The 24,246-nt window shown below is 37.4% G+C and overlaps 1 protein-coding gene across 5 annotated transcripts in view; it reads left to right on the top strand.

The window, feature by feature from the left end:
- Positions 1-19,622, top strand: part of CLCN3 (chloride voltage-gated channel 3) — a 101,585-nt gene extending 81,963 nt beyond the window's left edge. For 2 of the 5 annotated variants that reach the window (XM_023228927.3, XM_023228944.2), the window contains 4 exons: positions 130-316; positions 3,093-3,491; positions 9,505-9,721; positions 16,333-19,622. In XM_023228927.3, the coding sequence (XP_023084695.1) occupies positions 130-316; positions 3,093-3,491; positions 9,505-9,721; positions 16,333-16,423 (894 nt within the window). In that variant the 3' untranslated portion in view covers positions 16,424-19,622. Of the gene's footprint in view, positions 1-129; positions 317-3,092; positions 3,492-9,504; positions 9,722-14,197; positions 14,656-16,332 lie in introns of those variants that run through there. The other 3 variants (XM_023228937.2, XM_023228951.2, XM_023228961.2) reach the window with 2 other exon arrangements.
- The last annotated feature ends 4,624 nt before the right edge of the window (positions 19,623-24,246 follow it).

Below are 24,246 nucleotides of genomic sequence, written 5' to 3'. Positions count from 1 at the left end.
TTTGTACTAGGATTTTGCTATATTAATGTGAATAGAATCAAAAATGTTAGAAACAAATGCATGGAGTATAAGTTTCAAGCATGTAAGTAGAGGATCTCTGCCCCATTAAGAGTTCTGTTCTTGTTATAGGTTCCATCAGGCTTGTTCATCCCTAGCATGGCCATTGGAGCGATCGCAGGAAGGATTGTGGGGATTGCGGTGGAGCAGCTTGCCTACTATCACCACGACTGGTTTATCTTTAAGGAGTGGTGTGAGGTTGGGGCCGATTGCATTACACCTGGCCTTTATGCCATGGTTGGTGCTGCTGCATGCTTAGGTAATATGGCTGTGTCTGCCTGTGTGTGGATGTTTGCTAGTTTGAGAGAGCCAAGAGAAAGTGGGACACATTCTTACTTAATTGGTGGGCAGATTAGTTGAGTAAAGGAGGGTGCAGGGCGGAAATGTTTTAACAGATAAGAAACAGTAGTACTATTAGGGTATTATACAGTACCGGTTTTCTGTCTTACAACATTTGTTAATACAAGAATTTAATGGAATTAACATATTGTAATACAACGATACTTTATGGCAGAAGCCATCTAAGTATAACATAAGCTTAATTTGAATCCTGACCAAAGAAATCTTTGATTCTTTTTTTTTTTTTTTTTTTTTTATGATGCCGAAGTTTTGTTCCTCTGTCGCCCAGGCTGGAGTGCAGTGGCCGGATCTCAGCTCACTGCAAGCTCCGCCTCCCGGGTTCACGCCATTCTCCTGCCTCAGCCTCCCGAGTAGCTGGGACTACAGGAGCCCGCCACCTCGCCCGGCTAGTTTTTTGTATTTTTTTTAGTAGAGACAGGGTTTCACCGTGTTAGCCAGGATGGTCTTGATCACCTGACCTCGTGATCCGCCCGTCTTGGCCTCCCAAAGTGCTGGGATTACAGGCTTGAGCCACCGTGCCCGGCCCTCATTGTTAAGGATCTTGGCTTACCTATAGCAACTATAGCTTGATACCTAAGATTAGCATTGCAACAGTTTCAGAGTAGCTTGACTTTGGTTCTGAAATGATTTACTGTTAACCTTAGTAACAGATGTGTTTACCCATGCTCCATCATCTAAGCTGTACATTATAACATGAGAAAAGGTAGCTGTTCATTTTAATGAGAAGAAAAGCAAAACACTTACATTAAATACTTGAGTCTATTCAATGTCTGTTGGGGCAGGAAAAAAATGGTTGTTGCTTTTCGTATTTAAAATATCAGCTAAACTTTGGTTATAATATTAAATAATAGTTGCCATTTTGACCAGTTTTGTTTAGTGGATAAAAATTATGTGATTATTGATCTTTTAAAATGTATTATCAATTAAAAGGGAAGGACAGAATCATTTTCACCGAATTAGCAAGTATTTATTAAGTGTCCACTTTTTTTTAGCATTATGCTAGATACAGTGAGTAATACAAAAAGAACATGGACCCAATCTCAATTCTAATCAAGTTGAGGAGACAAGATGAACACATAGTGAGGAATATTAACAAATATATACAAGGTTAAAAGAGTCTAAGTATGGTAGGAATATAGGGGAAGAAAGAGCTGAAGTACTTTAGGAAAAGTAGGCATGAGCTTTATTTGAAAGATTAGCAGAATTTAAGGAAAAGGTGACTTTGTTGAAGATTATAATGTGAAGACGAACTTGGATGGGAATAAATTTTGTATTCATAAGGCTTTGAAGAAATTGACTCTTAGTAGAGAGTACATTTTAGGTACTTTTGGGAAGAAGTTGGATTGGTGAGAAGGAACAGATTATGAAAAGACAAGAAACCTGATTAATGTCAGGATGATTTTACATTTGAAGTTGGTCAGATTTGTGGCAGTCCTAGCTTTGTCATTTTTAGTTTGATGACTTTGAGAAAGTTCCTTCTTGAAGTTTTAATTTTCTGTATATAAAAAGGAATAACAGCTGGTGATCTGCTAGGATTGTTTTGAGGATTACATGAGATAAAATGCATGTATAGCACCTGGTGAAATAAGTGCCTAGTTTGAAAAACAAGTCTTTGTAAACTGATTAGGACATGTGGTAATGGGGCCTGGAGTCAAGGAGGTCAGAGAAAATGGTATTGTAATTAAGGAATAGCCAGGCATGATGACACATGTGTGTAATGCCAGCTACTGGAGAGGCTGAGGTGGGAGGATCATGGGAGCCCAGGAGTTTGAGACCAACCTGGGCAACTGAGTCAGACCCCAAATCTTAAAAAATACAAAGTAAAAAAGGAATAAAGTCATGAGGGCTTGGACTGAGTTGATAACAGTGAGAATCCCATAAGTAGTGTGAACACAGCTCACTGCGGCCTCAAGCCCCTGGCCCAAACGAGCCTCCCACCTCAGCGTCCAAGTAGCTGGGACTACAGACGTACATCAGCATGCCTGGCTACTTTTTTTAGTTTTTATTTTTGTAGAGCCAGGGTCTCAGTGTATTGCCCAGGCTGATCTCAAACTCCTGGACTTAAGTGATCTTCCTGCCTTGGCCTCCCAAAGTGCTGAGATTACAGGCATGAGCCACTGCGCCTGGCCCAAATAGTTTTCTGTGGGTGGACATTACTTGCATCGTTAATGTAAATCAAAGGCATCAAAGTATTTTACTCTTTTTGAAAAAAAATTTAGAGGAGAAATTTATTATATTAACATTCTACCCATATATGAGTTTAATTTGTAGATTGTAGCAAAGAAAACCATGATGTCCTTTACCAAATTCCTTAATAATTAGAATAATAAGCTTGTATAAGGCTTAAATTATGTCTTTGTTACAGCAGTAAACCAAAATGGCAAAATTGTTTTAGTTGATAAGCTTTGATTTTTTAAAATGTGAAATAAACAGGTTTTTAAAATGTTATTTTAATAGTCTTCTCTGTTATAAACAAAGAAAATTGGTGTTTCTCTAGATTTTATTAAAAGTAGTGATTATTGTCCTAAAAGAGGAGTAGCAGTTTTAGATGATATGCTTTTCCCTGACTGAGTTATATTTGCCATTTGGTTTTAACTGCCTAGTGCAAAAATTCTAATAAAATGTAATGATGAGGATCCTGTCCTTCCTGACCAGTGGGTGCTTACTTTTTTCAGGTGGTGTGACAAGAATGACTGTCTCCCTGGTGGTTATTGTTTTTGAGCTTACTGGAGGCTTGGAATATATTGTTCCCCTTATGGCTGCAGTCATGACCAGTAAATGGGTTGGAGATGCCTTTGGCAGGGAAGGCATTTATGAAGCGCACATCCGATTAAATGGATACCCTTTCTTGGATGCAAAAGAAGAATTCACTCATACCACCCTGGCTGCTGACGTCATGAGACCTCGAAGGAATGATCCTCCCTTAGCTGTCCTGACACAGGACAATATGACAGTGGATGATATAGAAAACATGATTAATGAAACCAGCTACAATGGATTTCCTGTCATCATGTCAAAAGAATCTCAGAGATTAGTGGGATTTGCCCTCAGAAGAGACCTGACAATTGCAATAGGTACCCTTTCAAAAATATATAAATGTATATATGAGATGGATTTCTGGAAGAAAGGAAAGCAATAAGCAGTAACATTTAATGGGTTGGATTTGTGGGGGCAAGGGATGTTATTTTATGTCCCTTAAAATCTTCTGTTCTTTAGGAGAGGAAGATATGCTTCAGTGGATGGTTTTCTGCTAAATACAGTTTTATCTTTTGATCTGGCATTGTACCAGAAATTGGAGTCAGATTCTTTTCCCACTCCGATAAGCCTTGATAGTTGATCTTGGTTATTCAAAATAGCATGTAAGACCTTGGCTAAATGCATTCAGTCAAATACATTCTTGTATTTAATAAAGTTGGCTTATTGGAATACAAGTTATTGAAAATCTCATCTTCATCAGTCTCTTTTATATTAGATTAACACTGTTTTGCTTTATCAGTCTTCGGAGTTAGGATTATAATATTAATTTATAATAAATAATTTAAAGTGACTATCACTGAGATTTTTATTTCTGATCAAATGCCAGGTTGAAAAAGTATAATGTATCAGTCCTGTTGTGTTTTATGCAGACTTTCCTGAAAGTACTGGTTAAAGGTATTAGCCATAGTATATTTCTTGGAGATAAACTTTCTACAGTTGTGTTTCTCTAAAATTTGTTTTTCTCTTTACCTTATAGTCTTGCAGCATTGATGAGGAGGCCATTAAGACTTAATTTTTTTTTTTTTGGTGCAATCTTATATCTCTTCCTCCAACCGCTAAAAAGTGACTGAGGATAGGTACATCAAGCCATTGCTTTGTTACTCCCCAGTTTTTAGTACCGGACCCTGAATGAAAGTGTCAAGCCTTTGGTCTGTCTGAAAGGTCGTTCCTGTGAGCATATCATCTCCCTTCCAGCTTACCCCTGTGGCCATTGCGAAAGGATTTAAAAATAATTTTTGTGCCATTTGAATGGCACACAACCAGACAGTGTATATGGGGGAGTGTTTCTCAAATCAAACTGGAAAGTCTTTAATTTGTAAGAACCATTAGGCAGAGAGAGAGAAAAGAAAGGAAAAGAAAAAAGGTCCTATAGAGAACAGCTTGTTCAGTTTGGGAACAGGCTACAGCTTTGGAAGGATTTTTCAAGGCCTAGCAATCCCATCATTCTAAATTTTACTTAGCTAATAATAGTAGTTGCCAGAGCTGATGGCAAAGTATTTTGTCATGCTTGGCTCCATTCAAGCATTTTAGTTTTTTAGCCATTACCATGGCTAGATCTAGTCAGAAAATAATTTCATTGTTTAAGATTCCCATTCTCTAGTTTTTACTAGTAGCCAGTCAAAGAAAAGAAAAAGGAGGTCAGAATTTCGATATTTACATAGAAATTTAGGGGGAAAAGGCCAGGTAGGTTTTTAAAGTGTGGAAATTAAGAACTATTCATTATCCCACTGATTGTGTGGATGTAGTTTTTAAAGTTTCGTCACTGTCTTGAGAGAGAGAATATTGAGATAGGAGATAATGTTGGTTTAAGGGAATGAGGGTACTTTCTGTAGGTGAGGTGTCAAGCCATGTCATCAGAAATGTTAGTCACATGACTTTTTAAGCAAACCTTAAATGTTTTACCCATGTATGTTTTTGTAAAGTTTTAATTTTTAACTGTAATCTTTCCCAGTTTAATTTTTAACTGGGAAAAACAGGCCTGTATACTATGTTTTATATATGTATATAAATTTAAAATTATGTATGTTTATATATATAATTTTTATATGGGAGATATATATATCCTCTATATTAAAGTACATATCTATATGTGAAAATTATGTATGTAATTTATATATAATTATATAAAATATTAACATAATTACATTATATATAGGTTATATATAGAAAACCTAGTGTACAGGTCTATATAAATTAAAATGTATGTATTATATATAGTTATAGAATATAATTTATATAATGATAAATACTTTATTGAAGGACAAAAAAATTTCCAGCTGTCTCATAAAATAAGATGGTTGAAATATGCTAAACTAGATCGATTCCCCTGTTTCATACTAAAGCAGAATGTTGTAAAATATTAAATCCAAATGAGATGTCTCAGATTACTTAGGGCGGAACGTTGAGACTTTTAAAACAAATGTCTGAGGCCGTGTGTGTTGGCTCATGCCTGTGATAACAGCACTTTGGGAAGCTGAAGCAGGTGGATCACTTGGGGCCAGGAGTCTGAGACCAGCCTGACCAACGTGGTGAAATCCTACCTCTACTGCTAAAATCCAAAAAAATACATGGGTGTGGTGGCGCATGCCTGTAATTCCAGCTACTTGGGAGGCTGAGGCAGGAGAATCACTTGAAGGGAGTGATTACTACTTCAAGTGATCCAGAATCACTACTGGGAGGCGGAGGTTGCAGTGAGCCAAGATCGCACCACTGCACTCCAGCCTGGGTGACAGAGCAAGACCCTGTCTCAAAAAAAAAAAAAAAAAAAAAGCCTGAATTATATCAGAAAATAAAAACTAATGTTGTTCTCCGTTTCAGAGACCCTTGAATGAACAGCACCAAAAATATTCTTTTAAAAATGAAGAAAATGAAAATTGTAATGTTCTTTATTTCAAAGGCCCTTGAATAAATAGCATCAAAAATATTTTTAAATGGGAGGCCAGGGTGGGAGGTTTGTTTGGCACTAGGAGATCAAGCCCAGTTTGGGTAACATAGCAGGACCTCGGTCTCCACCAGAAAAAACATTGGCTGAGTGTGGTGGTGCCACCTGTAGTCCTAGCTACCGGGAACGTTGATGCAGGAGGGTCCCTGGGACCCTAGAGTCCAGAGTGAGACCCTGTCTCTAAAAACAAACAAACCAAAAAACTGTATTTAAGTAAAAGTAATACTTGTTTTTTACATTTTATGTATTTTTAATTGATAAAAATTGTATGTTTATGTCATGTATATATTGTGGAATGATTAAATCAGGCTAATTAACTCAGATTTTTTTTGTGTGGGGAGAGTATCTAAAATCCCTCTCCTTAACAATTTCCAAATGAAATGAAAGATTAAAAGTAATTTATTTTTTTTAGACAGCATCTCACCCTGTTTCTCAGGCCAGAATGCAGTGGCATGATCTTGGCTCACTTCAGCCTCAACTTCTCCAGCATCAGGTGATCCTCCCACTTCCCTCTCCTGATTAGCTAGGACAACAGGCACGCACCACCATGACTGGCTAAATTTTGTATTTCTTGTATAGACAAGGTTTTGCCATGTTGCCCAGGCTGGTCTCAAGCTCCTGGGTTCAAACGATCCAGCTGCCTCAGCCTCCTGAAGTGCTGGGATTACAAGTGTGAGCCACCACACCTGGCGAAAAGTGTTATTTTTTTAAATGACAAATTTAAGTCAAAGAGATTGAATGTTCACTTCTGGTACTTTGTATATAGGAGAAACTTTCCATTAAATAATTTATTAAAAATTTCTAAAATTACATATTTTGTTATTAAATGTTTAAATCAGTATACTTTCATTGATAATATAATGTTTGTTATTTTGTCAGTGTTTAAGATTGATAATTGGGGTTCGTTTTAATTCAGAACGTTATTCTATTTAATATCACACTTCACATCTTTTTATTTTGTGTATCTATTAATGAATTATTTTAGCTATAGTTATTAGTTTTTTAGAGATGAGGTCTTCTGTGTTGCCTAGGGTAGACTCAAACTCCTGGGCTTCAGCAATCCCCTCTCCTCAACCTCTGGAGCAGCTGGGATTACAGACGCGTGCCACTGTACCTGGCCTGCTGTAGTTATTTTAATTCTTTTGTCTTTCAACATTTATACTAGAGTTAGAAATGATTTACAAACCCCATTGTAGTTTTAGAGCATTCTGAATTTGACTGTATATTTCTTGTGACAACTTAAAGTTGCATACAAAAATTATAGAGTTTTACTCCCCCATCCACATTTTTATTGATGTCACACTTTACATCTTATTTTGTGAATCCATTAATGATACTTCTAGTAGTTTTACACTCCACCTTTCAGTTGTCAGACAGCATTCAGTTGTTAGTCAGATTGTTATGAGCTTAAAGCAACTTAATGGGTATTTTTCAAAAATCATTTATGTCAGTTGCTAATGGAATTCTTTTCTATGCCATGATCTTTTTGTTTTTCAAACAGAGTTTCACTCTTGTTGCCCGGACTGGAGTGCAGTGGCGTGGCCTCGGCTCGCTGCAACCTCCACCTCCCAGGTTCAAGCGATTCTCCTACCTCAGCTGGGATTACAGGCATGCACCACCATGCCGCCTAATTTTGTATTTTTAGTAGAGACAGGGTTTCACCACCTTGGCCAGGCTGGTCTTGAACTCCTGACCTCTGTTGATGCGCCCGCCTTGGCCTCCCAAAGTGCTGGGATTACAGGCGTGAGCTCCTGCACCCGGCCTGATCATGCTTTTAAGGTGGTTGAGTAAGTACTAGTTGCTGGGGCTTTAACTTAGTGCCTTCCTACTCAAATGTGTTAGAACATAGTTAAGAAGGCTGTAGTGTTCAAAAGGAGTAAAAAGCAGTGCATTGTTTGCAGTAATATCTGCTTCTCAATTTAGGACTGATGCTTATTATGGCTTAAATAGTTGTGTAGTGAAATTTGTGTTCAAAATATAATTTTTCTTTTTGAGACGGAGTCTTGCTTTGTCACCCAGGCTGGAGTGCAGTGGCATGATCATGGCTCACTGCAGCCCTGAACTTCTGGGCTCAAGTGATCTTTCCGCCTCAGCCTCCCAATTTGCTGGGACCACCATCATGCCTAGCTAATTTTTTTTTTTTTTTTTTTTTTGGTAGAAACAAGGTTTCTCTATGTTGCCTAGGCTGATCTTGAACTTTAGGGCTCATGTGATCCTCCTGCCTCGGCCTCCCAAAGTGTTAGGATTACAAGCCTGAGCCACCATGGCCGGCCAAAATATTTTCACTATAACAAATATCATATCTGTATATACTCAGTTTTTTTTTTTTTTTTTTTTTTTGAGACGGAGTCTCGCAGGCGCCCGCCACCTCGCCCGGCTAATTTGTTTGTATTTTTTAGTAGAGACAGGGTTTCACCGTGTTTGCCAGGATGGTCTTGATCTCCTGACCTCGTGATCCGCCCACCTCGGCCTCCCAAAGTGCTGGGATTACAGGCTTGAGCCACCGCGCCCGGCCTATACTCAGTTTTAATACTAACTCAAAGTAGTAACGTAAAGCCGAATGACTATTTTATTTTCAGATTCTCTTCATTGAGTTTCCTTCTCCGTGTGGTGTGATCTCCGAACTTTTCTCCGTCTTTGCCACTTCTTGTCTAGGACTTTCTTTTTTTTTAATCACCAGTTTCATTCAGATTTTTTTTTTCTTTCTTTCAACGGAAGTAGGCAGCAGGACAGAAGAACTTGAAGCAGAGCACACTAGAGAGAAGTTAACAAAGCCTTTACAAAGAAAACAACCCCCCAAAATCAGTCTGTGTGCATTATGTGCATGAGTGTAGTTTCATCTCATCTGTAATGTTCATGACTCTTCTAGAAAATTATACTTTAACATGAGAAAAGAAAAAGAACCAGCTAATTCATAGGGATGGAGGACACAGCATAATCAAAGCACGGATGAAACTCTCTTTAGTGCCACCTCCAGTGCAGACGAAGTAACATTCAGCAGAGGCAGGCTTCATTTGATGATGGATTCCTTTAATAAACTGCACTCAGAATTTGTGCAGGTTTTAAAATCCCATATTCCAAACCCACTTCCTTAGCCCCCAAGTTAGAAAACAGCTTCAGTAAAGAAAAGTATATAATGATACAACTTTACCAAAAAATACTTTCTTTCCATGAAGATGATATATTATTGTTGACTTCTAATTCAATCAAATATGAAAAATTGCTAAGTGGCTTTTCAGTTGACTCCTTTCTTGGTTAAGGAGAAGATAGGAAAAAATGAAGGGATCAGAAGTCATAGTATACATTAGTTTCTTTTTATTGCTGAATAACCAGGTTGCCTACTTAAAAATCTATCAATTTTAAGGTGTTGATCTCCTCTCTCTTTTCAGAAAGTGCCAGGAAAAAACAAGAAGGTATTGTTGGCAGTTCTCGGGTGTGTTTTGCACAGCACACCCCATCTCTTCCAGCAGAAAGTCCTCGGCCATTGAAGCTTCGAAGCATTCTTGACATGAGCCCTTTTACAGTGACAGACCACACCCCAATGGAGATTGTGGTGGATATTTTCCGAAAGCTGGGACTGAGGCAGTGCCTTGTAACTCACAATGGGTAAGTCTGGTACCACAGGAATCAGTTCACCTGATAGAATGTAGGATCCTTTTTAGTGGAATCTATATAGTTATTAGGGGAGCATGTGAGTCAGCTCCCAGGTGGGAAAGTCTGTCATATGGTATAGTCACAAATACAGGATCAATCAAATTTCACATTTACTATAGAATAAGAAAGATGTCATCTTCCTGCTCTTTGCCAAACAGTGACATTTGTAAATAATCCCTCGAAGTTGGAAAAGAGGTGCTGAAAGATCTCCAGCATGAAAGCATGTTGAGCTTGGAGTGCTTCTTTTCCTAGGGGAAGAGTGGACCTAAGTTGTATGGAGCACTGCAAAACCCTGTTTTATTTTTGTAAATGTTTCATTTTTAGTATATAAATTTCTAGTACAATAAGTTTCTAGATATTTTGCTATTTACTCTTTCAGCCAATATTTTATTTATCATGTAATGAAGGAAAGAATATATAATTAAATGAAATTTGTAAATTAGCTAAAAATCTTTAACAAATGCTTTGTTTCCTTTTGTCTACCTTCTCTATACACAAATCTTTTATATTTATATAACTGCTAAAGACAAATACTCATGTATTTAAAATGTATACATTGATAATTTATTTTTCCACCTTTTACACATGAACTGCCAGTGTTTCTCCATTGACAAGAATATAGGAAAGAGACAGATGTCATGGGGGTTGTGGAGACCTGAATGCACAGAATTAATTTGGCAAATACACTACTTCATCACCACTGCTCTCTTTTCCTGGACCTCGGATCTGTTTCTCCACACTTCTTTCTTTAGGACCCTTTATTTCCACCATATATTCTTTCTTGTTGAACTTAAGAAGGTTGTTTTATCTGAAGGCAAATACCAGAAAGGCTAGAGAGGAACAACAGAGGGTATTGGATTATGCATAAACTGAATGGCTAATCCTGGTTGAAATACTAAACACTTAGAGAATCATAGCAGTTTTTTTTTTTTTTTTAACATGTTGTAGAAAACACATTGGTGACAGAATACATGACTCCTGTCCAGAGAAAGGAGAAAAAAAGAACAGAAAAGGAAGGACATTTGTTTATTGAACACCTTCGTATTTTCTCATTTGACTTTGCGGGACTTCTGCAAAGTAGATAGTTATATCCCTACTTTACAGATGTAGTAATTAAAGCTCAAAAAGCTTCAGTAATTTGCCCGAAGTCATATGGTGAACAAGTCATGGTTCAAGGAATCAAACTGTCTTCCCAACTTTAAAACCCAGTCTCTTGCTACTGTTTTGCGCTGTAAGTGACTGATAGAAATTCTCTTTCTTTGTGATTTCTTAAACTACTAAAACATTTTCTTGGCCAATGTATTAGATTGGGTTAAGAATAGAAATATGAAATTAGAGAATTAGATCTATGTTTAGTGTTTTTCACTGGGCTAATTAAAATAACTTTAGGAATATGAAATAAATCATTAAAGAGATAAAGCCCTTAATTAAAGGCAGGGAGTTTAGAATTATTAAATACCACAGATACTGATTGGAGAAGAGATGTATGTCATAAATTATTACTGTTACTATTTTTCTTTATGTAATATTGTTTGAATAAATAATGGCACCAAGTTCATTAAGTTTAAAAACTCAGTACTAAATGGGGTAACTTTTCATAAAGCTTTGCTGTCCTTGAGCCCTTTTATTTATTAAGTGGCTCAATTGGAACCTAAGCTGGGTTGTTACAAACTATTATTTGCTTCAAGTTGTTTTCTGTTCCTGGCATGGCTTTTTCTTTTGTGTACTAACAAATATAAATGTTATTCTATTGAGTTATGGTTAACTATGATCACAGAACTTTTAGGGATTAATTTTCATATTTCAGTTTGTTGATTAATTCCCAGGTATTTGGCAGCATAGATATTAGAAAGGAAAATGTTTAAAAGAAAGTGTAAAAATAACGAAGTGTGTAGGACGAGGGGTGGATAGCTAATTAAAATTTTGTCTGGTCCTGCCTGTCTATATGAAAGAAGGGGTTGGACTTTCTTCTAAGGGAATATATTTAATTGCTTTCATCATATTTTCCTTATTCTGTCTGTCAAGGAAAATAAATTGATACATATATGGGAAGAAAAGAGATCATTTAGGGAAGTGGCTCATGGAACTTTATTTTGTCTGAAGTGTGTTAAGAATCGGGTGTTTTTTTCTTACTTAAATTATTTAAAACCCAGAAAAGAAATGATTTATCTTCTGGTTTTTAATGGAGACCATGAAGTTCTGCATAGCTATCATTGATGTGTACTTCATACTGCATTTTAGAAGTGGAAAATAGTTATTTGGAGGAAGAGAGATAACAAATCTCCTTAGGTGCAAGGAGAAAAAGAATAGAGAGATGAAAAGGAAAGATGTTTGTAAATTATAAAAATTTAAATTAGCTATTGATTTTCTTCACTTTATTTTTTAACTTAGAATTTTTCAAAATCAGTTAATCTTGGTGGAATTAGCAGGATGTTAATAGGAGTGGCTGAGAAAAAAACATTTTGTGACTGTCTGAGTTTGGGAAGTATTGGATTAAATACAATTGAGGTTTCTTTGCTATGGAACTCCTCAGAACTTACAATATGTTGATATTCTTTGATTCCCAGATGCGGGCGCGGGTAATAGGATACATGGTTTTCCAGACTTGTTTGAAAATGCAGCTATTTTTGGGTTGCAGGGAAGGATATAGAAGAACTCATGGGAACTGGTGTTTCTTGGAACATGCTTTGGAAATGCTGGGTTATGCCCTGTTAACTCTTACATCATTAGTTTTTAGCCCAAAATGAAACAGCAAATAATTTTTTATATGAGCCACATTTTGCACTGATTTTCCTTCCAATCTGTAAAATTACTAAGTAGCACTCTGGACTTATGCTCGAATCACTCTTCTCCATTAATGTAGGTTTCTCCCTCTTTCAGGGCTTTTACTTTATAAAATACAGAGATTACTTTGTAAAATTCTACATTTGCCACTGGGCCCTTATACATTTGTAATTTTCCTCATAGTATATTTTGTGATTTGGTGGAGTTTACAATATAGATGATACTAACTGAAATTAATCATTCTGTATAATTGGATAGAAAAGCATGAGTAAGAATTAAATTGGTGTTATATTTAATTAATTGCCAAGATTTTCACATTTCCTGACTACAACAATAAAATAAAGTGAATTGATGGCTTAAAAAAAAGAAACCTCAAATGTTTAGTCGATGAAGAACATCTGTTGAATGAGTGAATGTTCATTTTATATAGTGCATTTTCTGAGCTTTTTTGGAGGGGGAAGTTGCTCCCATGCTCTGAGAACTTTTAAGGATCTATACGTTATTTTTAACGTAATAATGAGAAAACATGAGCAGAGAAGCCATTTCTGTCCTTCCCATTCTCTGCCCTCCTGCTCCCCCGCCTCCCACCCCTGCCATCAAGCTAAGTAACTATTTTACACCTGGACACAGCTATAGGAACAGGCTACTTTGAAGTCTCCTGGTGACATTGTTCAAGTCTGAATGTGCAAAGGCTGTTTAACAGGGAGGTTGACTTACTGAGATCATCTGGGAAATGTCCAGTCATCCTGAAGGGTATTTTGGACGGGCTTCCAGAATTGAAAGGTTAAAGTTGTTTTAAGGTTTTGTTTTTTTTTTTTTCCACTGTTTATATTGCCACATTAATTTCCATTATAAAACCAGTAATCATAATTTTATTTTAATTAGCAATCTTATTATTTTCACATATCCTCATTATGAGAATTTATGTCCATTACTTTGCTTGATGTGATAACAATGACATGCTAAATGCGAAACAATTGTTATTTAGGAAGAAAATGCATAAAGTGAAAGTCCTTTTAATTCCTAATCATAAATACATTTTATTAGCTTGCTTTAAGAAGTGGCAGTCAGAGCTCCTGAACATTAGGGAGTGCTTCTTTTGGTCAGCATTATTTATTCAGTGCACATTGCCTTTAATTTGAATTTGAAATTATAGTAAAATCCACGGGATTTTTAAAGTCTCCTCACAGCCTTTTCCTACCTTTTTGTGAAGGTAGATCCAGATGATAGCTGCTGTGTTGTGACATCATAGAAATTAAAAAAAATTTTCCTCTGAGGAAAGAACATTGTAAATGAAACTCTACAATGTAATCAGAGGTCTATAGCTATGTATCAATATTAAGTTTATTTTGTATTTTGCTTTGTAGTCATCTTCATTCCAGACTTTCATATTACTATTTTTAATTTAAAAAGAAAAATAACCCACTAATATTGAAGATTAGTATTGTGTCATTTTTAAGAGTCAGTATAATTTATGCAAAAGGAACCTGGAACTTTAAATCATTTTGTTTTTATTTCCTAAGGTTCATGAGACTCATTCTTATGGTTCATGTTTTTATTTTTTCTCTCATTCTTTATCATTATGATTGGAACCTCTTTTAATTTAATTTCTCACACAGTTATTAGCATAATAATCTGTTTCAGGATTGTCTTGGGGATCATCACAAAGAAGAACATATTAGAGCATCTCGAGCAACTAAAGCAGCACGTCGAACCCTTGGTGATTAGATATATCAGATCTCCTCATTAGACACCTTAGAAGTCAGGAAGCATGAAACTTGTGAACTGTTGAGTTCTCTCTTTCCCAGATATCTGCTGAACCAAAATATCCTACTATGCTGCCAATTACATTTGTATCTGATAAAATATATCTGTAAGATAAATTTAGATATGTGTAAAATCCCATTTATAGAAAGTAAGCAAAAGTAACACCTTTCATCAAATCGTTCATTACAATTTCAGAACTGTAAACAGTTTGGTAGTGGAATAAGTGAATATTATTGGACATTCTTAAAGTGAATATGGCAAATCTGTCTACCTCAGTGGATACACCGGTCTCAGAAGACTCCTGACTGGTTAAAAATGTCTGACCCCCCCAAGCCCTTTTTTTTTTTTTTTTTTAATGTTTTCTGATCTTGTGGTAGTCCTATGGTAAATCTAAGCTCCTAAAGGATTTTAAAGGAGCTTAGCAATTAGAATTGCTTTCAGTTAAATTGATTTTTTAATGGGCACACTACCTAGAGTGTAATGTGTATATTATTTGTGATCATAGCATTAGTTCTTTTTCTGCTATACCCTGCATATCTTCAAAGTCACAGTGTGTGTCCTGCCATCTCATTAGTGAATTGTACCTAGATTATGTGTGTGTCCCTTTTGTATGATGTTTCTAGAATGCTATAAGCAGCTTTTAGAGTCAAATGCATTCATTTTAACTGGCTTTATGTCCTAGTGGTTTCATGACTACAAATTTGAATTATCTTACTGCATAACATAAAAAATGTCTGGCTTTAGCAATTAATGCCTGAAATTATTTTGCCCTGCAATTGTCATACCTATATGAAACTTGTCCCAGTTTCCTTAATTGCACAACTGATTATGTATTCCTGTTGTATGCTAATATTTCACAAGTGTTTCATGCATCCTTTTTTTAAAAACTACTAACCAGAATATTATCGTAGCAACTCATTCATTCCGCTTTCTGCTTCACCTGTAATAATCTTTTAGGACTGCTTTCTGATTTTCACCTATCTTTTAATGTAAGCATTAACAACTACGACTTTCATAAAAGCACTGTATCTTAACTTTTCTGGCCTAAATCAAAAAGAGGAAAACACTGATAAGTGTCCTAGAAACTTGGGTTCTTTTATAGCTTTGTTCTTGGGGCTCTGATGTTTGGGATTGATGTTCTGTGTTGACCATTTTATATACATTTTATCTCAATAGTATGTGCTTTCATGAAGATTCTGATACAAGTGGGCAATCCTTAAATTATCTTTGAAAAATTGGTTAATTCTGGTTTAAAAAAAGGGAAAGTGGCCAGGCGCAGTGGCTTACACCTGTAATCCCAGCACTTTGGGAGGCCGAGCCGGGTGGATCACAAGGTCAGGAGTTCAAGACCAGTCTGGCCAACATGGTGAAACCCTGTCTTTACTGAAAATAAGCGGGGCATGGTGGCGCGTGCCTGTAATCCCAGCTACTTGGGAGGCTGAGGCAGGAGAATTGCTTGAACCGGGACCCAGGGGGCGGAGGTTGCAGTGAGCTGAGATTGTGCCACTGCACTCCAGCCTGGGCTACAGAGCAAGACTCTGTCTCAGTAAGTAAGTAAGTAAGTAAGTAAGTAAGTAAGTAAGTAAGTAAGTAAGTAAATAGAGAAAGTATTGAGAGGATTTGGTCATCATTTTTGCTTTCTTAATGTGATGGCAATCAATTTTCCTTCTCAGATGGGATCAGTATCATTTTGTATTCATACATCCATCCATTTTTTGTTACTTTTTTGTTGGCATACATTAATCAAAATAGCTGTGCTTCATTGAGGCATGCAGTCCTCAGACTCTCAGTGGAAAGGCTGTCATACTATTAGTGACCATAGTAACTTTTTATACCAAAGGATGGTTGCTGGATAATTTTAATACCTTTACCAATAAAGTACTTTTTGGAAATACAAAATCAGGCTGCTTGCTTTGCTCTATTCCTGTCAACAAAATGGATTTAGCTATAGATTTAGCTTTTCCTTTTATTTTCCCTTTTATTTCATGGGAGTCTTCTGTTATTCCTTTCAGGCGCCTCCTTGGCATTATAACAAAAAAAGATATCCTCCGGCATATGGCCCAGACGGCAAACCAAGACCCCGCTTCAATAATGTTCAACTGAATCTCATAGATGAGGAGAGAGAAGAAACAGAAGAGGAAGTTTATTTGTTGAATAGCACAACTCTTTAACCCGAGGGAGTCGTCTACTTTTTTTTCCTCCTTTACAAAAAAAGAAAGGAAATATAAAAGCCGGGTTTTTGCAACGTGGTTTGCAAATAATGCTGGTGGAATGGAGGAGTTGTTTGGGGAGGGAAAGGAGAGAGAAGGAAAGGAGTGAGGTGTTTCCCGCCTAACAGAAAGCAGCCTATCAACTCCTATTGTTCTGCACTGGATGCATTCAGCTGAGGATGTGCCTGATAGTGCAGGCTTGCGCCTCCACAGAGATGACAGCAGAGTCCTCGAGCACCTGGCCTGTTGCTCCAACATTGCAAAGACACATTATCAGTCCCTATTTCTGGAGGGATTACTTTGAATTGAGCCATCTATAAAACTGCAAGGTCTTGCCCTTTTTTAAATCAAAACTGTTCTGTTTAATTCATGAATTGTATAGTTAAGCATTATCTTTCTACATTCCAGAAGAGCCTTTATTTCTCTCTCTCTCTCCTGAGCTGTAACAAAGCCTCTTTAAATCGGTGTACCCTTTTGAAGCAGTCCTTTCTCATATTGAGATGTACTGTGATTTTACTGAGGTTTCATCACAAGAAGGGAGTGTTTCTTGTGCCATTAACCATGTAGTTTGTACCATCACTAAACGCTTGGAACAGTACACATGCACCACAACAAAGGTTGATCAAACAGGTAAAAATCTCGAAGGAAGCGTGAACGAAGTCTCTCATTGTGTGCCATGTGGCTCAAAACCGAAAACAATGAAGCTTGGTTTTAAAGGATAAGCAGTTTTCTTTTTTGTTTTCCTCTCAGACTTTATGGATAATGTGACCTGGTCTTATGCAAATTTTCTATTTCTAAAACTACTATGATATACAAGTGCTGTTCAGCATAATTAAACAAAATGCTGCTGCTTTGACAGTAAAGAGAAGGAAGTATTCTGTTTAGCTGTATCGGGTATTAATTGCATGTTAAAACACTGGAATTTTTAAAATTGAAATTAGATCAGTCATTCTTTTCTTTTCTCAAGGTATCACATGGCTGACACTGAAGAAGAAATGTAATTCATAACTTGCACTAAATGTATATTTTTTTTCTTAAAAATACATTTAAAAATTTACCATTCTTATTTATATTTTTATGGATTAAAATTTATAAAATACAGATCAGTTAATATTGCACTTAAGTAATTTTACCTTTTTAATGTGATTTTTATAGAATAACTCAGACTTACAAATATGGAGATATGAACAAAGTTTACAGTGGGAACAAAGGTTTAAAAAGAGGTTGTGGTTCTCTGTGATCCAGTGTGTACATAAACCTTTCTCTGATCTTTCACTGCCATCCTCCGGATTATGTCTTCTGACCTGTCCATTTTGACCCATTAACTGGAAAGTTGAAAAACTACATTAACTGGAAAGTTGAAAAACTACATTAACTGGAAAACTGAAAAAACTACATTGGAGAATAAAACCAAAAGTTAGTGTTTACCTTCTTTAAAAAAAAAAAAAAAAAAAATTGAAAACAATAGAATTGCAAAGATAGCAGTTAAAATTTTAATATGAAAATAACCTTTGAATCTCGAACTAGGTCACATCCATATTTGAAGTGGTCAATGATGGTTTGGACATCTTTTGCAGGATGAGTTAAAATGCACTGGAGTATATTTGGGATTTTTGTTTTTGGAATTGTCTGTTTTAATCACAGTATTAGTTCACAATTGGCAAAGGCAGTTTACTCAAAGGACTGGCCTAAATATTCGGTAATTATGCATTTTTGATAGGAAAATGAAGTTTTTGCAAGCAGACATTTTATTTTTGTCTTTTCTTTGGCTGGAGTGCAGTGGGGCATGGTCTTGGCTCACTGCAGGGTTGACCACCTGGGCTCAAGTGATCCTCCCGCCTCAGCCACCCAAGTAGCTGGGACTACAGGCATGCGCCACCATGCCCAGCTACTTTTTTTGTATTTTTAGTAGAGATGGGGTTTTGCCATGTTGCCCAGGCTGGTCTCAACTCCTCAGCTCAAGCAGTCTGCCTGCGTAAGCCTCCCAGAGTGGTGGAATTACAGGCTTGAGCCACTGCGCCTGGCTCAGACAGACATTTTCTGAAACACAACTGGCAATGAGCTGTTTTTACATTTTGAAAGTGATTCTTCACTTCCTAGTTCTTAATTATAATATACCTATTAAGATCTGTAAGGTCCTGAAGACTTACAAGATCATGAAGCCATATAATCATGAGGATTGAAAGTTGAGCAAAATTTTCAGGATTTTGGGAAACATCCTTAGCTGTGCTGTCTGCCTAAGATTAGTCCTTATTACTTCCCTCCTTTGATAGACTTCAAGTTTTCTTCATAGCCCTTTCAAAGTTTTTTGGGCCATCCAGACTAAAATCATTTCTAAATGATGGTTCTGTATATCTCCAACTTGTCTTAAGTGTATTTGCCTCTGTGCAAGGTATTGCTAGACTATGAACTCCTCAGCATGGCTGCTGGATAACTTATTGTCTCGAGTTACAAGCCTTCAAAGGAGAAATCGGTTTCTTTGCAGATAGCTTCATAAAACTTCACATGGCGTTTATTTTCCATATTTCTCTCTTTTATTTCTGCTCCTCCTTTCATTGCCCATCTTGCTTCAGAGACTGACATTTCAGAGTGGATATTAATTAAAGCATTAATTTTCTTTTTTGGTGTATTTCTATCCCTAGCGTGTCTTACTGCTAAAATACAGGAAAAGTGCCGTATTTTTAATGCATTCAGTGGTTTTCTTTGGTGTTATCTGTTCCATTTTCTTTTTCATACATTGAGGTGTGTGTCTCCTTTTCAACCAAATGATGAAATAGTGGAGACCATGAAATTGTTGTGCCTGGCTAATTGGCAAATTAATTTACCAATATAATAAGTGTAGCGCCTTATTTGAATACCCTTTTTGAGAAGGTATGATGAGAATGGGCAAGGGTGTCAGCATCTCTTCTTCTTAATAATTGTTTTCAGTTTTGGTTCACAAAGAATGCTTAGTTTGTTAATCTGTGATGTTACCTAGAGCTGTATTTATCTGTTTTTATTTATACTAGTGTAGTAAAGCTGCATATCATTACAGTAAAAATGATTACTGTGATGAGTTAATCAGAAATTCTATTAAAATCTATATGACAATGTGTGGTTTGGCCTTTAATTATATCTGTAACAGCCCTCCCTCTTCACTGCTGCCCTATGCAGTGTAGGCCGATACGCCTGGCACAGGGAGCCCCAAAAAGGTAATTGTAATGCTTCTCTCAGGTTACAAAGCATTTCTACACTTTGCAAGCAAGGAGCGATGGAAGTGTAGATAGATGCTGGATTGACAGCAGGATGTTCATACCACCAGCAGTGGTTTAGCGCCCCTGTTTGTCAGTGAAAGCTGCAGGTCTACAGAAAACTGATCATTTCAGCTCACTTTCAAAAGTGATTTTTTTTTCTTTTTGCAAGAAAAATTATGCTATTTGCATGAAAAGAGGTAAAACGATTTATTTACACGTCTTTAAAAAATCACCTTGGACATTTGCTAATAGAACTGCCAAAAGAGGGTGGTAAGTAACAACCTTTGAGTAAGATGTGGTCTTTTACTATTAAGCTTTTAGTAAAAAGGAACACACTAAAAGTTCAGAGTAGATCATTTATATTCTCTGAGTATTTACTTAACAATTACTGGGCGCCAGGCACTATTCTGTGTTCTTGAAGTTTTCATTCCGGCAGGAAGAGAAATCTATAGTATGTCAGATGGTGATACATATGGATTAGTTTGGCAATTTTTAAAAAATGATTTTTATGTGCTGCACACTGTTAAGAATATACGAAATCGGTCAAGAATCCTCATGGTAATAGTTTTTCTAATGGACAAAAAGTGAAGGTGTGAGCCTATGTGCACTCACCCCGTTTTTATAGAGGATGATCAGGGAAAGCCTCGGGGATAAGGAAGCATTTGAACAGAAACCTACAGAAAGTGAGAGAAGTACATTTATCTGCGAGAAAAAAATGTAAGAAGAGAAAATGGAAAATGCTATATACAAAGGATTCTCCTGCCAGGTTCAGGGAACACTGAGTGGGTCACTAGCTGGAGAGGGATGAGAGGGAAGAAAGTGATAAGGAAAGAGGTTGGGGGTGTAGGTGTTTGACTTTTATTCTAAATAAAATGAGAAGCCAATGAGGCAGAAAAGTCACATAATCTGACTTAAAATGATCCCTCGGATTCCTTTGTTGGGAATAGACTATAAACGGTAGAGGTGGAAGCAGGAGACCAGCTAGAAGACTCTTGGAATAATTCAGGTGAGATACGGTAGAGATCTGAACCTGATTGAAGCTGGTGGAGGTGCTGAAAGTGGTTGGATTCTAGACATGCTGAAGGTAGAGTAGACAGGACTTGTGAATGGGTTGGATGTAGAGTGTGGTAAGTGAGGAGTCAAGGATGTCTGCAAAGTTTTTGGCTGAGTAATGACAGAACAATGGAATGACCACTGGCTGAGTTGGGAAAGACTTAAGAATAGATTGGGGCTGGGGTGTTGTGTGCAGAGAAATTTTGGTTTTAGACATTTTTTTAAGTGTCTTTTAGACTTCCAAGTGGAGGTATCACATAGGCATTAGCATGTATGTATCAGACTCGAGTTCAGGAGAAAGGCCCAGCCTGAGAGCTACACGGGCGGCATCATCCTGAGACAGGAGAGTACCATGGATTGAGTAAAGACAGAGAAGAGGTACAAGGACTAAGCACTGAAGCATGCTTATGTTTAGATTTGGGGAGGTGAGCCAGCAAATGAGGGAGCCGCCAGTGAGGTTGGGTTGCGAGTAGTGACATTGAAAGAAGGGTATTCCACTGGTGGATTTATTTAAAAATAAGCTGGGTGTGGTAGCTCAGGCCTGTAAATCTAGCACTTCAGGAGGCCAAGGCTGGGCAGGATCATTTGAGCCTAGGAGTTCATGACTAGCCTGGGAAACACAGACCAGGTCTCTACAAAAAATTAAAAAATAAAAATGAGTTGGGCATGGTAGCACATGCCTGTAGTCCTGGCTACTTAGGAGGCTAAGGCAGGAGGATCGCTTGAGCCCAGGAGTTGGAGGCTGCAGTGAGCTATGATGGTACTACTGCACTCCATCCTGGGTGACAGAGCAAGACCCTGTCTCAAGAAGGGTAGTCCCCTAAACCAAATGAGTAATAGTTTCAAGGAGCGATGATTAACTGTCACGTGTTGCTGATAGGTGAAGTAAATGAGGGCTCAAAATGCACCAATGTAGAGAGAACTGACAGCTTCCCCCAGAAGCTGAACCCAGAGCAGGTTCAGCACGATGGTGGCAAGCCAAAGCCTGAAAGCAGTGGGTCCAACAGAGATTGGAAGAAGAAGACGATTGCAATTCTTCCTGTGAGGTTTCCAGGAAAGTAATGCATGATAGTTTTAAGATGCTGGATATTATAGCTTCTTCTGCTATTGATAGTTTGACAGGGAAAATTAATCTGAGAACAATCAGATTTTAAGATGTAGGAAATTATAGCTTTTCTGTTAATGATAGGAATGTTTGAGAGGAAAAATAGGCCCTTAAGCAAGCAAGGGAGGATGGGGTCTTGGACACACATTCAACCTTCATGAAAGGCAGAGTATAAGGGGTAGTTGGTAAGGCAGTGGGATTCTGTTGAAGTTATTTTGGTTGCTTCTATTTTCTTAGTGAAATACACTAAGGATGGGAGTTGGGTTTGGGGATTGAGAGATGAGAAAGAAGGATCGATGGGCATCCAGCGTGGCCAACTTGAGGTTAAAATAACACAAGCTGCCATGGTTGTGTTTTTCTCCAGCCACCTGGTACTGAGCAGACTCTGGTAAGGAATAGGCAGTTTTTAAAGCCTGGCTTAAGGTTAACAGATACATACAACAAATGGAGAGAAGGGCAGTGGAGTGGAGGATGCAAGGAGTGATTGTAATGATGGGGAGTAGAATCTAAAGGCTCGGTAAAGAGAATCAGGAATGGAGTGGATGAAGAATGAAAAAAGTGGTTACATTTGTGAACTGTAGGGGACTGTCGTGTTTAAAAATTACTAGAGGGAAAGAGACGGAAGGATGAATGATGTTAAGACAGTAGGATGGTTGAGGTTGAGATTTGGGAGGTTTTCATCGGTACTGAGAAGGTACTAGTTTCTAGTTAGTCCCTAATCTAGATCATTGAAAGAGTAAGTCGAGGTTAGAGTATTGTAGGGATCATATATATATATATATACACACACACACATATACACATACACACACACACATACGTACATCGCCCAGGCTGGAGTGCAGTGGCACAATCTCGGCTCACTGTAACCTCTGCCTCCTGGGCTCAAGCAGTCCTCCCATCTTAGCCTCCTGAGTAGCTGGGACCACAGGTGTGCACCACCATGGCTGGCTAATCTTTTGTATTTTTTGTAGAGACAGAGTTTCACCATGTTGCCCAAGCTGGTCTCGAAATCCCGGCCTTAAGCTATCTGCCCACCTTGGCCTCCCAAAGTGCTGGGATTACAGGTGTGAGCCACCGTGTCCAGCCAGACATTAAAATTAATTATGATAGGAATAGTTTGGACAGAATGCCATTAAGCTGGTAAGGTCAGTGTTTGAGGTAATGCAAAGGTCTTAGGACACTTCAGAGTAGTTTATAGCAATCTGTTTTGTAGCTTTCATTTTTCCTTGGGTGTTATCATCCTACATACATGTTTGAGAGGTTATATAGAAACTCCATTATTGAACTCCGAGAGGTGAGCTTAGCTAAATTTGAACTGGTAATGCTTTTCTGTTAAATCCTGATTGGATCAAAGTTCTTCATTCATGAAAGCCTAGGCAATTAAAGTGTTCTCAGAGAACAGAGGTATATAGATGCCATTTGGAAGCTACTATAGCCATTGAGTGACCAGATCCTAGGTACGTAATCTTTAGTAAACTAGGTTTAAGTGGACTACACCTTTAGTGAAGGAAAAAGATAACGGTTTTGTATCTTCTGTAGGGAGCTTGCTCTTGAATGAAAAACGTTCAGTAGTTGGAAGATCAGTACCTCCTGAAAACAGGTTAGTAGCCCTCTGACACAACTGGCTCGAGTATGAGACTGGAAATCCGCATTTCTTGTTACTGTCTTCAGGAAACCCCATTCACAACTGTATCATCTGAATTATAACCACCATATTCTTAGAGTTTATGTCTAATTTCTATCTTGGCTCTGATATGCCCAGCTTCCTGAAGATACACATTCATGTTAGGTTTCTGTGAGGAATGGATGAAAAGCCGACTCACCTTTTTTGTCCCCTTTCATTTGTTCCTTGATAAGAAATCCTTCTGGAATCCATATTGCTGACAAGGCATATAAAAAAAAAATCTTACACACTACACAGTTGAGACTGTTGGATCACCAAGTGACAAAATTAATATTTCTAGTTAAACAAATATTTAATAGGATACAATATTTGTATAAATAAATAAATATTTAATAGGATAAAATATTTGGATATTTTTTAAGTGTGTTAACATTAGGGGCAGTATTTAGAAATAGTTGAGCCCCTTGGAAACTAAAGAAATCTGAGGAAAAAAGCTCGAACTTCTAACATTTTATTTAAAATTTATGGCCTACAATTATTTAAGACCAGTGTGATTTGGTCATCTTTTCTAATAAAATATGTGTGAGCCAACTGTAACTGTAATGTTTTAACATAAAACAAGTTAAGGCCGGGCGCGGTGGCTCAAGCCTGTAATCCCAGCACTTTGGGAGGCCGAGACGGGCGGATCACGAGGTCAG

The sequence above is a fragment of the Piliocolobus tephrosceles genome, chromosome 3 (genome assembly GCF_002776525.5).
Source record: "Piliocolobus tephrosceles isolate RC106 chromosome 3, ASM277652v3, whole genome shotgun sequence".
Lineage (NCBI taxonomy): Eukaryota > Metazoa > Chordata > Mammalia > Primates > Cercopithecidae > Piliocolobus > Piliocolobus tephrosceles.
This window is presented reverse-complemented; position numbering and strand designations above follow the sequence as displayed.